Source organism: Solanum verrucosum, unplaced genomic scaffold (genome assembly GCF_900185275.1).
Source record: "Solanum verrucosum unplaced genomic scaffold, falcon-dt-bn FXZP01000071.1, whole genome shotgun sequence".
NCBI classification, from domain to species: Eukaryota; Viridiplantae; Streptophyta; class Magnoliopsida; order Solanales; family Solanaceae; genus Solanum; species Solanum verrucosum.
Window position 1 is genome coordinate 649,191 of NW_026020118.1, and position 18,176 is coordinate 667,366.

Consider the following 18,176-nt stretch of genomic DNA (forward strand, 5'->3'; position numbering starts at 1 on the left):
CCCAAGAAGTATTGGGAGGAGATGATTAGACAAGACTTGGCTATGCTTCACATTACCGAGGACATGACTCTAGATAGGAAGGAGTGGAGGTCACGTATTAAGGTTGAAGGTTAGTAGGGTTAGCGTGTTGTCTTCCCTTGCAAGGGTGTGGGTTGTTAGCGTTTGGAGTAGACCTAGCCTTATGTTGTTTACTGCGTTTCACGCATCGCATTACTTTCTTGTTGTTACTGTCTCATTTGTTGATTATACGCTATCTTTTGTAGTGGCTGTTATGTTCTATATATATATCTCCTGTCACTTAGATTTGTTGTTCTTGAGCTGAGGGTCTCCCGGAAACAGCCTCTCTACCTCCACGAGGTAGTGGCAAGGTCTGCGTACACTTTACCCTCCCCAGACCCCACCTAGTGGGATTTCACTGGGCATGTTGTTGTTGTTGTTGTTGTTGTTTTTAACACTTCTCTCGACTTCTTATTATTAGCCCATACTCCTACAAGAATTTGAGATCACTGATCGGGGTGTATCTAAGTTTAGTTAGTCAAGTAGAGGGGGTGTTTTTAAGGCTGTCAATAGTTCAGTGACAAAACTAACAATTGGCGCCAAGTTCAGGGGTATTTTCAATACTTTTCTTGCTAAAAAAATAATATTAGCATATCATGTTTCTCTAAAAGAATTCTCCAATAAGATTATAGTAGTAAGATCCAGATAAAATAAAGTTTCACAGAATCGGGAGTGGGTGCCAGTTAGAGGGTGGATCTAGAGGTCGGATCTTTCATGATCAAAACTAAAGATTCGGGGGTATGGATACATGTATGGAAATGGGTGCAGAGATTCAGCTAAAAATAATTTAGTTATCTAATAAGAGAGGCATTAGTCGACCTAACTCTAGACGTCAAAAATAAATTATCCATAGAAGAGAGAGTTGATGATACAAGGGCTTGTGAATCGCAAGAAGCTGAAAGGGATTTACAAATCCAACTGATAATCAACGCTGAGCCTGTGAATATTCAATCACCCAACACCCAAGAAGTACTGGAAACAGAAACTTCAAATTGGGTTAACTCCCATATCTTAGAGCTGAGCAACACCTACAGGGTAGCTTTTGTAGGTTCCGATAAAGAAACACTAGCTCTTCTTATGAGAATTGATGAAAGGAAAGCTGCTTTAGATTTTTTTTAAAAAGGCTAAGAGAAGACAACTACAACCCCAAAAAGTAGAGGAATTGGCAAGAATGAGTTAAGAAATCTGAAATCAAACTTGAATGAAGTGGTAGAAGGGGCCAGGAACAGTGGGATAAATTTATCTTTGACTTATAAATGAAAGTCAAATTAATCACTTGGAATGTGAGGGGGCTCAATAGACAGAGTAGCAGAGTACTGATCAAAAGTTCATTTCAGAAATGGAAGGCAAACATATATTGCTTGCAAGAAACAAAAGTACATACGGGAGTAGAAGACTTAGCCAAACAGCTTTGGTCATGCAGATGGATGAAATGTGGGTATATGTAGGCAGAAGGTAGCAAAGGGGGGAATCTTAATCATGTGGGACAGTAGGAACTACGGAGGGACTCAAGTCGAGATGGGTCAACATTTCATGGTCCACATACCAGAGAAGAGAAATTGGCTTGCTGGGAAGAGATATTTGCAGTTAAAGAGTTATGTGGGGGACCTGGGGTGGCATGTGGTGATTTCAACACAATCAGAAGTATGGGGTAAAGAAGAGGGTGCAATAGAATCACTAATGTAATGACTGATTTTACAAGTTGGATCGAAGAAATGGAACTGCATGATCCTCACATGAGTGGAGGAAAATTCACATGGTTCAAGGGAGTCAATCATCCTAGTGCGGCCAGACTCGATAAATTCTTGTTCTCTATGGAGTGGAAGGAGAGCTTTAAGAACATTAGACAAAAGCTAATGCCTAGAGCAATGTCTGATCACTGACGAGACTGGGAACATGAAAGATCAAACTTTATGTTTGAAAATTGGTGGTTAAAAGTGGAGGAGTTCAAGGAATTGGAACATTCATGGTGGAATGAGTTCACTGTGGAAGGATGTCCAGATTACAAGCTAACTATTAAACTTAGAAGGCGGAATGACCTGAGAGACCCCCGTACTTGTATTTGTTTGTCAGTTGAACCCTTATACTCGTTACTTTGCCAAATGAACCCTTAAACATGATGAAACTCTATTTTTCAAACCCCTTTGACCATTGACCGAGCTTATGTAGCATTAAAATGGTTTTGGATAAACGCGTGATCACACGCATTTTGAAGCAAGTGAATACAATTTTTTTATTTTAAAAATCTCAAAATTATAAGACAAAACAATAATAATAAATTTTAAAAAATAAAAAATCAACAACTCCTTCTTCAGCCCACCCAACCCATCGCCACCCCCACCCCTTCTCTCTTTTTATTCTTCTTCAGCCCAGCCCCTGCCCCAGCCCCACCTTTTTCCTCTTCTTTTCAGCCCCAAACCCCACGCACCCACTCCCCGCCCCTACCCCTTTTCTTTTTCTTCTTCTTTGACATACACCCCATTACCATAATCATAATAAAAAGCTTTTGTTAAAAAATATCTCATTCACCTTTTTTAAAACTTAATTTTTCAAGATCTATTGCTTGAATTTACTTGTAAACATATTTTTTTTTCAATTTGAAGTTTTCTTTTATATCTTTTTACCAAATCTAAATAAATAGAACCCAAAAGCATGTGTAAGAGCTAATTATAATCTATCACATTTTGTCACTGAGAAAAATTGAGTGTGAGGAAGACAAAAAATGGTGATTAGAGGGTGGGGAGGAAGAAGATGAAGTGGGAATATGGAAAATGAGTATAGTGAGAAAAATTTGCATCTTTTTTTCAAAATATTATTTATTTTTAAATATTTAATTTCTGATGTGTCATTGAAAAATAATAATAATACTGATGTGTCATTGAAAAATAATAATAATACTGATGTGTCATTAAAAAATGACGTGGAATTTCATGTGTAAAATGAGTGTAATACACGCACACACATCTGATGGGAAAATGGTTTAAAATTTTGTGTTTGAATGAGTTTAAGGGTTCAGTTGGCAAAGCCAGAAGTACAAGGGTCCAACTTACAAACGGAGCCAAGTACGAGGGCCTCCCAGGTCATTCCGCCAACTTAGAATGCTTAAACATAAGCTGAAAGATTGGAGCAAAACCAATTTCGGGGAAATAACCAACAAAAAGAACAGTTTACTAGAAGAATTGGCAGGAATTGATCTGACAATGGAAAGCAGGGACTTGTCTGAAGCAACCATTGTAGTTGAACTGGAAAATATGGCTAAAAATGAGGAAGCAAAATGGAGACAAAAATCTAGAGTGTTGTGGTTGAAGCAGGGAGACGACACAGTTTTTCCAAAGAATGGCAACTGCTCACACAAGATTTAATACTATTGACAGATTAGTGGTTAGAGGAGAAAAAATTGTAGAACCTGATGAAATCAAGACTGCTATGGTTGAGTTTTAAAAAAGACTTTACTCGGAATCAGAAAGTTGGAGGCCTGGTTTCGACATGATAGATTTCCCAACCATTTCACAAGAGGAACAAGATTGGCTTCAAAGATCTTTTTCTGAAGAAGAGGTGTTGAATGTAATCAAGCAATGTGATGGAGACAAAGCCCCGGGCCCAGTTTGACAATGAGTTTCTTCAAAGTGTTGGGACACTGTGAAGGAGGATCTACTGGAACTGTTCATAACTTCCATCAGAAAGAGTTATTTGAAAAGTCTTTCAATGCCACCTTCATAGCCTTAATACCAAAGAAAGTTGGAGCTGAGGAGCTTAAGGATTTCAGACCTATCAGTCTAATAGGAAGTGTCTACAAGATACTTTCCAAGCTTATTACTGAAAGGTTGAAGTCAGTTATGGGGAATTAGTAAATGAACACCAAAATGGCTTTTCTAAAAGGCAGGCAGATTATGGATATGGCTCTCTTAGCAAATGAATTAGCGAATTCCAGAGAGAAACAAAAGTTTCCAGGGATCTTATGCAAACTTGACCTAGAGAAGGCATATGACCATGCTAATTGGAAGCTTCTACTTAAGGTGCTTGAAGACATGGGTTTTGGTAAAAAATGGATCAACTGGATATAAATGGCAATAATGAAGGCTTCTTTTCGTCCGAGAGGGGGTTGAGGCAGGGTGATCCTATATCACCTTTTTGTTTATCTTAGCTATGGAGGGGCTCAACCACATGATCAGGAGGGTAAGGGCAAATGGTTGGTTAAAGGGTTTCAAGCTCAGGTGCAAGGACATAGAGAAGATGAAAGGGGAGTCACACATCTGCTTTATGCAGATGACTCACTAATATTTTGTGAAGCTGAAGTATCTCAGATTAGACATATCTTCACTATTTTTGGAGGCATTTTTGGACTACATGTTAATTGGCAAAAGAGTTATCTTTAGCCAGTGAACAAAGTTGATAATATGGAGATATTAGCAAGTAATCTTGGATGCCAGGTAGCTACCTTACCTATAAAGTACCTAGGGATGCCCCTGGGTGCAAAGAACAAAGAGATGGAGGTCTAGAGAGATGTGACAGGAGATTGGCAAGATGGAAGAGCCAGTATTTGTCCTTAGGAGGGAGATTAACACTAGTCAAATCTGTGTTGGATTCCCTTCCTTCCTATATGATGAGCCTATTTCCTATACCAAAGAGTATTGTGAAGAGAATAAATTTGCTCAGAAAAACTTTTTTGTGGAATGGAAACAAGGAGCATAAAGGTTACAACCTTGTAAAATGGAATGTTGTAACACTTCACAAGAAGCAGGGGGGGATTAGGTATCAAGAAACTTAGCCTCCAAAACTCGTCTTTTGCAAAAATGGTTATGGAGGTCCTGTGCCGAGGATATGCCTTTATGGAAAAAAATCATCATTGAGAAATATGGACTTCAAAGTCACTGGATCACTGAAGATGTCCTTGGAACTTTTGGTTGTAGTGTCTGGAAGACTATTAGGAGACCCTGGCCCCAGTTTCAAAAAATTATTCAACTCAAGGTGGGTAATGGTGTGAAGATTGAGTTCTGGAATGAACTTTGGATAGGTGAAAGGAGCTTGAAATCTCTCTTCCATGATCTGTTCCTCCTCAGCCAACAGACTAGGGCCACTATAGCTCAGATGTGGAGCATACAAGGTTGGAATTTCAACTTCAGAAGGGCCCTAAATGATTGGGAGGTTCAAAGAGTTGCAGATTTTCTTATGGTGATAAATGATTTCTATGGAACTACCAATGCACCTGACAGACCAGTGTGGAAACTTCACAGCAAGGTGCGTTCACTGTGAAGTCATGCTATTGGAGGAGAAATACTGGCCAACTGCAGATTAGGAACTGGCCTTGGAAACTAGTCTGGAAAGCCAAAGTCCCCTTAAAAGTTTCTTGTTTCCTGTGGTTTGTGGTTAGTTTGCAGAAAAGCTTTTTTAACTCATGAAGTACTAGCCATCCATATTTGCTCAAGATGTTTTATGTGTGACCAGGATGCTGAAATAAATAGCCATCCATTTCTACACGGTAAAACAGCTGCAAATCTGTGGAACATGTTCTTGTGTATACTTGGAGTGAGTTGGGTGGTTCCCAAAACTACTAAAAGTATGATGGACTGTTGGAAAGAGATTGGAAGAAGAGAATCAGAAGAGGACTGGTGGGAATTGATACCTGCAAGCATCTGGTGGACATTGTGGAAGGAAAGGAATGCAAGAGGCTTGGAAGACAAAAGCAACAACATTCAAAAAATCAGAATGAATTGCCTTAGTCTTTTTTGTGTAAACAGGATATGGTGGGGGATATAGAACTTTTTGTTGATTTTATAGGGAAATTGTAAAGCTCCATAGACTAGTTCTTATGGCCTTCTATTTTTTACCCTATGGATGTAGGTGCTCACTCTTATCATTGTTTGGATGATGGAATTTTGTGAATACACAGTTACCTGTTCCTCAAAAAAATAGAGTTGTGAAAAAATATGCCTAAATTTTGGTGAACTATTTGAAGGAAAGATTGCATGAACTATTAGAGCAAGTTTGAATCTGTAATTATTATTAAGTATTAATGCATATCCTTACTCTTTTGGGTATAACATGGCTATTGCAAACAATAGTCTGTGATAGACTCCTTGAGTCATTAAACATTCAAGAGTGATGTTGACCAGTAAATATCTTTAAAGCACTTTCTAGTTGCTGACTGTTTAGTACAAATGGAAGTAATGGAAAGAATCTGAGTCGTGGACTTGTTCAAGACCTTGAAATCTTTCCAGGGCTTCAAAGAATCTGAGGATAGGTTGTGCTGGAAATCGGGAAGTGATGGAGTCTACACTGTCAAATCTGCATACAACTACCAGATTAGACAAAATGCACAATTTGACCAGTGGCCATGGAAATGGAAGTTCATCTGGAAGACTAAGGCCCCTTACAAAGTCTTATGTTTTTCTTGGCTTGTAGCAAGAGAAGCATGTCTCACTCAAGAAAACTTAAGAAGAAGGGGATTTCATCTATGCTGTAGATGTTGTATGTGTGGTGCAGCCGGAGAAAACAATAGCCATCTGTTTCTACATTGTCCTATAACTGGACAATTGTGGCAACTTTTTTTGAACTTGGTAGGACTAAGATGGTCTATGCCAGCAACAAGTTGTGAATTATTGAAGTGTTGGAACTATAATGGCGGTGCAGTGAGACAAGAAGTGGTGGGAACTTGTCCCAGCTTGTATATGGTGGACAATTAGGAAAGAGAGGAACTACAGAATTTTTGAAGACAAAAGCAATCCTGCAGAAAATCAAGATGAATTGTATTCTTTTTGTTCCTTTTTTGGTGTAAAGAAAACTATGTAGAGGAGACTGAATCACTAGTTGATATGATAGGTTCCTTGTGAAGCTGTAGGGACTACAGCATGGTTGGGTTTTTGTAATTGTAGATAGCACTGTCATGGTGCAGATCTAATGCATATATATTTATATATAATATATATATATATATACACACACATGTTACCAGTCTAAAAAAAAGAAGTGCAAATATCTTTTAACAATAAAAAAAACATATGCCTAAAGTATATTTCAACCTACCTTTTGTTTTGATTTCAGAAATCATTTTATCAGTCTCAAATTTCTCTACTGAATATTAAACATGGCTATTGCAAACAATATTAAGTCCGTGATATACTTCTTGAGTCATTAAACGTTCAAGAGTGATGTTGACCAGTAAATATCTTTAAAGCACTTTCTAGTTGCTGACTGTTTAGTACAAATATCTTTTAACGATAAAAAAACCATATGCCTAAAGTATATTTCAACCTATCTTTTGTTTTGATTTCAGAAATCATTGTATCACTCTCAAATTTCTCTACTGATTATGGCCAAAGTACCAAAAATCATTTTACCCGATCCAAAATGGATCCCACACTCACGTTGTGTTGTCACGAGTGCGACGCAAAAAGTGAAGAGTTTGAGAAACCTACATAAAATCATAGACTAAATGGATTTGATTAATTGTAACTTTTTATCACAACTGCGTGCATATATGTTATATATCGTTCAACCCTATGAGCAAAATGCAACAAGAAAAGCAAGGAAAACCGAATGGACCAATCCCGTCATCACAACCCCATAGGAATTACGAGATCACCCCAAAGGGCAACTTCAGCATGGAGGGGTCACAAACCAACCATAGAACCCTGTGGAACGTATTAGTTGTCCGCTCTTAGGATTAATTTGACCTCACTTTAAAATTAGAAGCTAAAGAATATATTAACCAAGAAAGAGAAGCTAAAGAATATATTAACCAAGGAAGCGATACATAAGAACACTATAATTGGGAAAACTAATTTAGAGAAAAAAGCTAAAGCGTAGTCCAAGTTATTAGCTTCATATGTAACAACTTTGACCTAACTCTAACATTAGCTCCAAGCATGCCCCTTAACAATTGAAATGGTCTAAATATACCCTTAGGCAATTAAAAAGGTCCAAACACACCCTGATGTCGCTTACCCCATTGGTGCGGGGGACATATTTGGACCTTTTTAATTATTCAGGGATATACTACTATAATTGAACAATAAGATAATGGTAGGGATATTTTTGGTCCAATAGGTTAACGGGCTGCATTTTTAAACCAATCCAATAGGTCAGAGGCAGTTTGTCCATTTTCCATTTTGTAAATGATGTTGAACTAGTGATAGAACTCATACCTTCCAAGAATAGGAAGGGATATTCTGTTTGTATGTTGTAAATACTTTACCAGCACTCCCTTGTTGACATTTACCATTTAAGTCCCTAATCCCAATTTAGTTGGGACCCACCGAATGAATTCTCTTCTATTTTTTACAGTATAGATGATGATTAAAATTTTCTAATCTTTGAATCTGTTAAACTTGTCTTCTCTTAAAAACTAAAATGTCATCATTTTTTTATATTTGTTCCCTTTAGATAATCTTCAAAAATTTTGATAGGCTAGGTGTCATTGAGAATCTTCACCTTGAAAGATAGTTCAGTATTGTGTGCATAGACAAGAGAGAGATGAGGAAAAACAAAATGCTGATGAAATGTACGAGATGACAAACCTGTTCAAGTGTATGTTGAGCCAGATCGGTTGTTGATATCATTACTCCGGCAGCAAAAGAACCCAGCTCAAGACTCAATCCTAGTTTATCACTACACTGAGATGCAATAGTACATTTAATCCACAAGTAAGCCATTTCTAGGAGATAGTAAGAGGTTAAAAGGTTGAGAACCATGCATTTTCTATTCACAGATATGAAAAGGAGACAAACCCAAGCAACAAGCAAGCAGAAAGCTACAGATGCAAGTTGATACAGTTCATTAGTCTGCAAAAAGTTCAGTAAATCACAGTCAAACATAGAAACAGCTGTGACATAAAGATGTTTTATTTCAAGAGATGCAAAGTTACCTGTGAAGATAGGCCTATCATTAACCTAAGAAACCAAGGTACACAGGTGCGACATAATACTGACAAAATGGTCAAGAATATGACCAGAACAACCAATCTGCAATGAAAGGAATAGTAGCAGTCAGGGGCAAGATTGACATTTAACTGTTTAATCCAGTCAATAGCATACAAGAATAAAAAGAAGATCAGGAAATGTGCTCTTTGGATTTTGTTGTGCTGCAGCGGAACTAATAGACAGAACTGGACTTTAGATGTATGGAAAGGAAAGATGGAATGTGCCCTGTAATACATATGTTGTGGGTATGAGATATACGTCCTAAGAGCTTACAGAGACATGCCACCCTGAACCAAAATGACTCAACAGCTGATTTTTATTGGTTTCGCACAAATCCAAAAGGTCAGTAAAGTAGTAGTTGGTCTAAGCTAGTGTGTTTTCACACTTAAGGTGTCAAACTAATACGAAGTAGTGCAATTTCACCTCTCAGCTTTGGACCGTCTTTTTAAACATGCAGGGACTTAGCTGGTCAATGCCGAAGTCTACATTGGTCAATGCGGTCCATTTGGAAGGAAGGAAATGCAAGAATTTGTTCGAGCAAAAAGAATCTATAATCACAATGAAGTAAATATGCATCTCTTTATTTCTTTTTGGTGCAACATGGATTTAGTTAAAGATGTGGAAACAATGATTTTTTGAGCTTATTATACAACTTGTGATGCAGCTATACTGTAAGACTATGACAAATTTTTTAACATATCACACAAGTAATGATGAAGATATATGATACATACCTCCCAGCACATACTTTGTTGCTGGAAATAAATAAAACTACCTTTTACTGATAAAAGCAATTTTGCTTGGCATCATAATTTCCAGATAAACCACCCTATATATCATAATCTCACCTCCAAGAAAAGACAATTCAAACAACATATGGCATATGGAGACACAAAAAAATATTTAATGCATGTAACAGCATAGTTGCTTCACATAGATTTGAGTCTATATTCCGAATTCAGAAATCATTCAATAATCACTGCTTACAATTTTGCCATGGAAAACATTCCTTGAAGTGCACCAGAAGTACCGCCAAGAATAGGAAGCAGTGCAAATAGCAAACCAACAGTGCAATCCTGGAAGCCACAGACATCTCAAAAAATTAATCAGGGAAGGACTCTTAAGAAGAAGAATAAGATAAATCTGATGAATAGAATTTCTTTTTTGGTATAACATATCCATGTGAAAGATAGCACTGAACCAATATTTTGTCAAAGATATAGCTATATTTACAAAAGAGAAGGACAGCTGGGACAGACCTGCAGAATAAGAGTTCCAATAGTGACTTGCCCATAGAGGGTGTTAACACTATTTCTTTCCATCAAAAATTTCAACACCTGTTATTCATAAAAAGATCTTCAATACATTTATAAGAAGCTTTACTAAATTATAGCATAATGTGCCTTTGCAACATTACAGTCCATAACATCTAATTAGGGGAGATTCAACATTCAAAATGCATTCCCTTCCTCTGTTTTCCAATTTTCCCTATTCAGTAATTAGAAGTTATGACAGCTAACGTGTCGTGAGAGAAAATCTGTAACAGGTGCAGGTCAGCGAATCCCGAAACAATTTTGCAGTTACTCTTATCAAATTTCTTGGTTCTTTAATACATCAAATCATATTTCTTAGCAGCAAGTAAAGCACAAAACTGATACAGGCAGAAACAAAATGCCTATGCATCATGCATTGTGATAATATTCAAATTGAAGTGAATCCCACTCCACATCTTATTAATACACTTTATTCTATCAGTACATCTTTCTACAATACACCACTTTTCAGATTATTCAGAAAACTTTTCCTATGATGGCGAGGTTACTTCCTATCTAAAAACACTCAATAGAGGTCCTAACATTTTGTAAAAGTAACTGATATTGGGTATTGAGCCCAAAATAGAAAGTGATTCATGCATGCTTGGTAGAAATTTTTATTCTCCTTTCCTTAATTATACCTTTATAAATTTAAATATCAACTGAATTTTTTTCCATTTTCCTCTAGGAACAGGAAACTTCCATTATTTGGGATAGCTATTCTCAGTTCTCACCCCTGACATGAAATTGAATAAAAGCTAGTGACAAAATACTTGATGGTACAATGAATTGGATTGGAAAGATAAATTCAATAACAACATCGACTTGCCACTGCTGTCGAAGACATTGATAAGAAAACGCCGACAAAAACACCTTCAGATGCTTCCCCACCGCATAACTGCAAGTATCATTGGTTCATGGTTACAAGTAAGTTGAAGGAACTATATAATAGAGATGCGCAATTTTGCATAATTGGCGTTTCAAACATTAGACCAACAATTCATAAATGCAAATTCTCAGAGCTGAACTACATGTCGAAAAGGTAGCTCCAAAAAAAGGCGATAATAGAAATTCCATACCGAGGCTGTTATACCAGACAAACACATAAAGAGAAATATTTGGAGTAACCCTCCTAGCACCGCAACAGCTCGAACAATGCGAAGCTGCAGTTACAAATTAAAAATACATACCTACTTTCACTCAGTGAGATAAAGTACAAAATTTTCTTAATTTAGAAAAGCAAAAGCAAACCTTCGCCGTGGAGAACTCCAAACCCAATGCAAACAGAAGAAAAATAACGCCAAACTGAGCAACTGTTTCCACCTGAATGATGTAACCACTGGAAATTAGGAAACACAAACATAGAAAACCTAAGTAGAATATCCCGTTAGACCATTAGCACAACATTCCATTGTGGGAGTCCAAAAGACAACTTAACCAACATAAAACCATAAGCACAAAAATCTATCAGGAGGTTATAGACTGTTGCCATAATGCAGTTTTGTACAGAAATTCAATTTCCAGGAAGTGGTAATGGTAAGATGGCAATTAAGCAGCTCTCCAAATATATAAATTTGCATCTCAAAACTCTGAAAATGTATGCAACAAGTCATTAGACCTCTTACATTACAAACTGCTAAAGTCAATATAGTAGGGGTAACATGTTCAAGTCCATACAATTCAGTGAGGGGATAAGTGCAATAATTGAGTGGACCTGCAACAGACCTGAAAGACTAACTATTCTTTGGGAAAAAAGGACTAACATCTAAAGATAACTTTTTACCCCAAAATAATGAGGAACTTTCAAGTAAAAAGAGCAAGCAAACCATCCTTCATGTGGTGGCAGTTAAACATGGGCTATGTGGATCCTATAAGCCATAAGACCAACATCAAGAATAAACATAATTTTGTTTTCTATTGACTGGGATGAATAGTTCAGGTATATTTGACAATTTATCATGCTTAAAGACTCTCAGATCATTTTCCTTCAAAGGACACTGGGAACAAAGGTAGTCCCACTTTGTTACGAGAATATGCAGCTGAAACCAATGGTTTTGTAGATATGGTCAAGGTTTGCTGCAGTCTTATGATGCAAGAGGAAGGTTGTTAGACAGTTCATGTATCTATTATTATATTTAGTGTCCCACTCCTCAGGGACAGAGTTACCCTTGTCTGTGGGGTGTCAAGCGACACCCCTTCATCAGAAAATTACGTTGTATAGATAGGTCAAATTTTGATTTGATACTTATATATATTATTGTTGACACCTCTTGAAACAAGGTGAAGAGATAGTGCAACAGTTGAGCGGTTGCAAAAACTCTCAATTGTTGGCAGGTCAAGTGTTCGAACCTGGCTCAAGGTTTTTTTACTTCAGCGTTTCTTTTTTCATTTTTTTTTTGCGTGCTTACTACTTTATATTTTGAAACCCCTCAATAAAAATCTTGGCTCCGCCACTGCCGCTTCCACATCAAAAAAAATGTATTATGTACTGTGTAAAGTACAAGTATCAATAGGGCTCGGTGCAAGACAATAGTTGAGATGAATGATGAATCTTAATAATATTTTCTCTCGTGCCTTATTTCGCACATGGTAACAGAACAGTGGTGAGAAACACCCACGAAAGAGAACACAATCAGACAGTCACCGTGCCTCAAATTCCAGCGACTTTATAGGATTGTTTTGCATCACCTACTCTTCCTTCTGTGGTTGTGCGAAAACTAGCACTACCACAAGATATGTAATGGTCCGATACCTAATCCCAATCAGATTCTCTGGCAGCAGAGAAGCTAGGATTCTGGCTAGCAAGTAACTCGACACGCTGGTGCATGAGGTACTTTTTCGGCATCACGGAAGGTTCTTCTGAGGTGGCCCCTTGCCTCTTCCAACGCTACCCATAGGGATTTTGTGGAATAGCAATTGGTGGAACAGTGTTAAATCGGTGTTACAGTTGATTTCTCTGCCTTTCTTCACCGTTTCGTCCATTTCCTTGGCTTTTGTGTTACTTGGTGACCTTTTTTGCTGAATCTCTCTTCAATCCAACCATGCCTTTTAGATTTGATGTTTTTTAGGTAGGCATTAAGCTTGAATTCCTAATTCCCATGTGTTTTGTTCCATAAACAAATTCGAGACTGATGATTACTCATAATATTTAGCTCAAGCTTCCTTGGTAGAGTTGCAGTGCAAACGTCAAGCTATCTTCGATCACTTAACTAAAAAGGCACGAGCAAGTTGGGAGAAGGTTTGTATTCAATTATGTAATATCCTGTGGCAGACTATTGAATCCAAGTTAATGTGTTTGTTTTGTCGCAGACATGTTATTCAGTTTGGGAAAACACTTGTAGCTTAAACACTAATGACATATCTCATTTTTATAATGTGATTCCTCAAATGACTAACTTAATTAAAGAATTGAATATGTCTGCTTCTTCGCGACAGGTACAGCAAGTCAGGGAGGAATTTGAGAAGTTGAGAAGAGAGGCCACCTTCCAAGGTGATGCCATCCCTAGAATATTTGAAGAATAAATGAACTGGATAATTTCAAAAAAAATATATATACTAGTCATGGAGGTCTTTCACAGAGGAAGAGTTGGTGTCTCTTTAAAAGAATTCAGGCATAGAGCATATAGGCCTGACCCTGATGGGTTATCCATGACATTATATCGGAGGTGTTGGGGAGTTACTAAATCTGACTCAATTGTTCCATCAGTTTGCAAGCATAGAAAAATCTTCAATTCCTCATACATTGCCCGCATCCCCAGAGAAGAGAGAAGTAGAGTTTAAGGACTTCAGGCACATAAGCTACATGGGAAGTTTCTACTATAGTGTTGTTGAGTTGCTCACTATGGTCATGGGCAAGCTAACAACAACCACAGAGCTAACATTTACACAAGGAGGCAGAATATTAATGCACTAAAGCTTGCAGATGGAGTTCACAGGATGTTGAGAAAGCCATCAAGAGTATGTCGATGATGATCCCTGGTGTTATCTTTTGGTGTTTATGGACAGAGAGGAACAAAAGATGTTTTGATGGAATTTCAACTTCTAGAAATCTTTTGCGAGGCAGATGTCTAGTTAGCCTTTTTAGTTGGTCCAAACTGACCCCTGTAAATAATTTAGAACTCTTCTTGGATTTTGTTAGCTCTATAGCTTAGAAAGAGGCTACAAATCTTCTTTTTTTTGTGAGCTTAACTGATCTATCCTTGTAAAGCTTGCATCTTCTTGATGCCTTGAAATGAATCTACTTACTTCATCAAAAAAAACAAAAAAATTAAAGATTGCAGATGGGTTTTTCCTCAATGTCCATGAAAACTAGACATTGAAAAAACATTTGAACATGCTGATGGGGAAGTGTTGGCATTTGCTGATTATAGTAGTGCTGGTTTTTGTTGATTGATAACATCTTGGTAACTTAATGAATAAAAAGTATTTTACATGATAACATTATCTATATAAGTTACTTAAATGAATCAGAAAATCAACATACCTGCACCATTTCGCTGACAAAGTTAAAACCCCCAGGTCCAATTACAGATCCTGCTAGCAAATATCCTGTGAAAACCTGAAAGATATTAACAGGATAGGACTTACTTGTTTCTGGCAGGTAATGCATAAATTAAAATGTGTAAAAGCAGCCAAGTAGATATTATCAGCATCTAAATTAGCACTAGTGCAGAAGAAAAGGAAAGAGGTTGTCCAATTAGCAGTAGAAGCATGGGATGAGTTATCACACCGGTTGTCCAGCACAAGCAAAGGCAATCCCACCGCAAGTTGCAGAAACAATGACAACAACAAGATCGGATATCAATCTGCCCATTGATTTGCAATAAAATCAGATCACTTAATAATATAGCTCCTCTTAACATAATAGTCTTCCTTTTTCAATAAGTTCAAAATGACCAGGATGGACAGAGTTATAGCTAACCTTAAGTCTAGCTGCAGCACTGGAAACTTCGACTTGCGATTAGACATGATGAAGACATTATCCTAATGAAGGAGCAGGAGGGAAGCTACCAGTTAGTAAATCATGGTCAGGAATCCATAATCATCTCTCACTACTACCAATGCTCCTGTGCGGCCTATTACCAGACCCAATTCTTTCTAGATGCAATAGGTACCTTTCGATCTATCAAGGTAGGTGTATCTTCAGCTCCATTGTCATTCTCCAAGTGGAAAACATCATGCAACTGGAATGACCTAATATAAACCAGTAATACAAACAATTTTCAGTCTTTTAATTTCCAATAACATGGAGACCACTGAAAGTAGCTAGCATGTGTCAAATATTAGATTAACCTTACTTTTCCTCCTTTGTCTCATTCTTCTTGGGCTTGACCCTTGCAACAGTTTCCAAAACTGCCTGAGAAATGAAGCATTTCAAGAAATGTTTAGTTGCACTAAATAATTCCTCTCTTCACTTTTACTTGTCCACTATTCCAAAAATATATTTTCACTTTTACTTGTTACTTTTAACATATCAAGAAAAGACAAATTATTTTTTTCCTATTTTACCCTCAACATTACGTATTCCCCAAATCATTTCCCAGGACCTAAGATCAATTAATATGGGTATTATGGTAAAATACTCATATTAATTATTGTTTCTAAAGGGGCGTGCAAAGTCTAACGTAGACAAGTAAAAGTGAATGGAGGTAGTACATCAGATTTGGAATCAGGTCACAGTTATTTCCAAACGTGTTGCACAACCATCTAGAAAGCAATTGATATTGATACAGTTTTCTTCCTTAACTCAATTAGTAGGACCCCTAGAGTCCACTCCTTCCCCACACTACGAGTGAAAGGAAAAAGTACGACTACCATTAAAGTAGCCCAAGCAAGACTAACTATATCCATATGAACTATGTCCCCAATCTCTCTATATATAATGGAATTGTTCCATGATTCCTCACTAATAATAGTGGAATCAATGGCGCAGAGTCAAAAAGAACGGCAATGGGAAGACACATCCAAAGATTTTTCTCCAACATTTATTATTCAAATTGCAAGCTACATGGTAAGCAAAAAATAGAGCCTTAAGCTAAGGAATAGTGCATCATTTAAAACAATCTACTAGCTGAATAATTCAATAAAACATCCAAGTTACTAATAATGAGAATCTCTTGTTACCATAGCAGCCATATGTTAATCTGTATCTAGCTCTCAGGAATAAGAACAGCCAATAAATTCCAATATCAAAATTCTTATTTCATAAATTGATAAACAACATAATAGCACTTCATTCTTTTTACTTTCCAAAGACAGTCAATGTTTAATTAGCTATTCTTGTCAATTGCAGATTAACATCTCTCCCCTTGTCATGTGTTATTGAAAATGGAAATATCAATATCAAAAGAGCAACACGCTATATCTTATCATCAGGACCTACACATAAACAGACAGTAAATATCACAATACCATTTAGCTCAGAAAAGCAAGCTACTTCATTTTCATCAAAATTGTGTTATGCCTATTTTGAACTACAAGCATCACCGTTATCATGCATCACAACTTGGTTAATCGGAGTACAGGGATTAAGTTTCAGTCCAAATATGAGCAGAACAGCCACTGAACCTCACATCGTAACACTAACACCAACCTTTATCTCCTTTGAGTAAGAGAAGCTCAACCGGTTGGTAATAAAAGATTCATCAACACATAACAGTAGCTAATTGACCAAGGGAGCAAAACAAAACTTGCAGTATAAGAACAGCCATCAGAACTAGAATGTACTTCGTCAGAGAAGATGTTCCAAATGGCAGAGCCGAAAACTCATCCTTGAATAATAGTTCTTTAAATAGTTCCCATTTATAGCTAAATACTCTAGTGGATAAATATATAAATAACAACCCTCAAACAAGCCAACTAAAGCTACAGATCAGCAATCAGACTACAAATACCCTATCCAAGCGCTATTTCAAGGAACAGATAAGAGAAGAACTATGGCAATACCTTCTTCCAACTAAAATTTCAGTAAATTTTTTAAGTTCAGAAGTAATTGGGCGCCAAATTATTTTCACAATTAGTCTATTTCAGACAACTCGAAGGAACTAGGGACAAACCTCTTGCTCCGCCACGCTATTGTTGAAGCTTCTGTGATCAGTTACTGAAATGAAAAATAAATAAGTAAGTGTATCAAGAAAGACCAGATACGAGTGTTACTGAAGCCTAAATCACAATCAAAACCTTCTTCATCACTAGTAATAGAGGTAAGTAAGTATATCAGAGGATAAACAAGCAAATCAAGAAACAGAAAGCGTATATGTAACAAGACTTTCAGTAATTCTACTGAAATTGTTTTCTATAATCAGAATAGTGTGAAATAGCTACTCTAAAAACATGCAATTTTAGCCCGGCATTGCATATTTTGATCGATTTAAGAAAGGCAAAGTCGAATTTGAACTAACCATCTGTCTTGTCGTCAGTCTCGTTGAACTCCTTTTCGAGAGCTTTATCGATCATGGTAGCGAAGGTAGATCTAGACGAGTTGAACTCAGAAGCATTTAGGACATCGTTTACATCTTCAGGCTTCACAGCAGGATCAGGATCAACATCAGAGAGGACGCATTGTAAGGAGAAAGAGAGAATGAGGAGAACGAAGATCACTTGCATTTGCATTTTTTTGTTAGAGAGAGAAAACTCTGATGAGGGTTTTAGAGAGAGAAGGAGGGTTGTATCGTATCGTATCGTAAGTAGAGAAAAGGAAAAGGGTGCAGTGAGTAGCAACCGATTGAAGTAAACTAACCGATTGAGAGAGAAAAAGCAGAGCCTCGGGCACCGGGAGAAGTTGAGTGAAAGTACAAAAAAGTCCTCCTTCATATTCGCTTCTTGTGATTTCCATCAGGTGTTTCGACACACCAAATCTCCCTAATCGTCAAACCTTAGTCACATCTTT

General features: G+C 37.2%; 1 protein-coding gene across 1 annotated transcript in view; it reads right to left on the reverse strand.

Moving 5' to 3' along the window:
• Window positions 1-17,914, reverse strand: part of LOC125825708 (K(+) efflux antiporter 4-like) — a 31,208-nt gene extending 13,294 nt beyond the window's left edge. Inside the window, exons 1-15 of the mRNA XM_049505023.1 lie at window positions 17,689-17,914; window positions 17,344-17,387; window positions 15,586-15,644; window positions 15,403-15,481; window positions 15,210-15,271; window positions 15,018-15,093; window positions 14,772-14,846; window positions 11,540-11,611; window positions 11,368-11,451; window positions 11,118-11,186; window positions 10,235-10,312; window positions 9,963-10,051; window positions 8,921-9,017; window positions 8,784-8,837; window positions 8,574-8,669 (exon numbers count right to left, since the gene is read on the reverse strand). Of these exons, the coding sequence (XP_049360980.1) occupies window positions 8,574-8,669; window positions 8,784-8,837; window positions 8,921-9,017; window positions 9,963-10,051; window positions 10,235-10,312; window positions 11,118-11,186; window positions 11,368-11,451; window positions 11,540-11,611; window positions 14,772-14,846; window positions 15,018-15,093; window positions 15,210-15,271; window positions 15,403-15,481; window positions 15,586-15,644; window positions 17,344-17,387; window positions 17,689-17,899 (1,245 nt within the window). The 5' untranslated portion in view covers window positions 17,900-17,914. The remainder of the gene's footprint in view (window positions 1-8,573; window positions 8,670-8,783; window positions 8,838-8,920; window positions 9,018-9,962; window positions 10,052-10,234; window positions 10,313-11,117; window positions 11,187-11,367; window positions 11,452-11,539; window positions 11,612-14,771; window positions 14,847-15,017; window positions 15,094-15,209; window positions 15,272-15,402; window positions 15,482-15,585; window positions 15,645-17,343; window positions 17,388-17,688) is intronic.
• Between the last annotated feature and the right edge of the window lie 262 nt (window positions 17,915-18,176).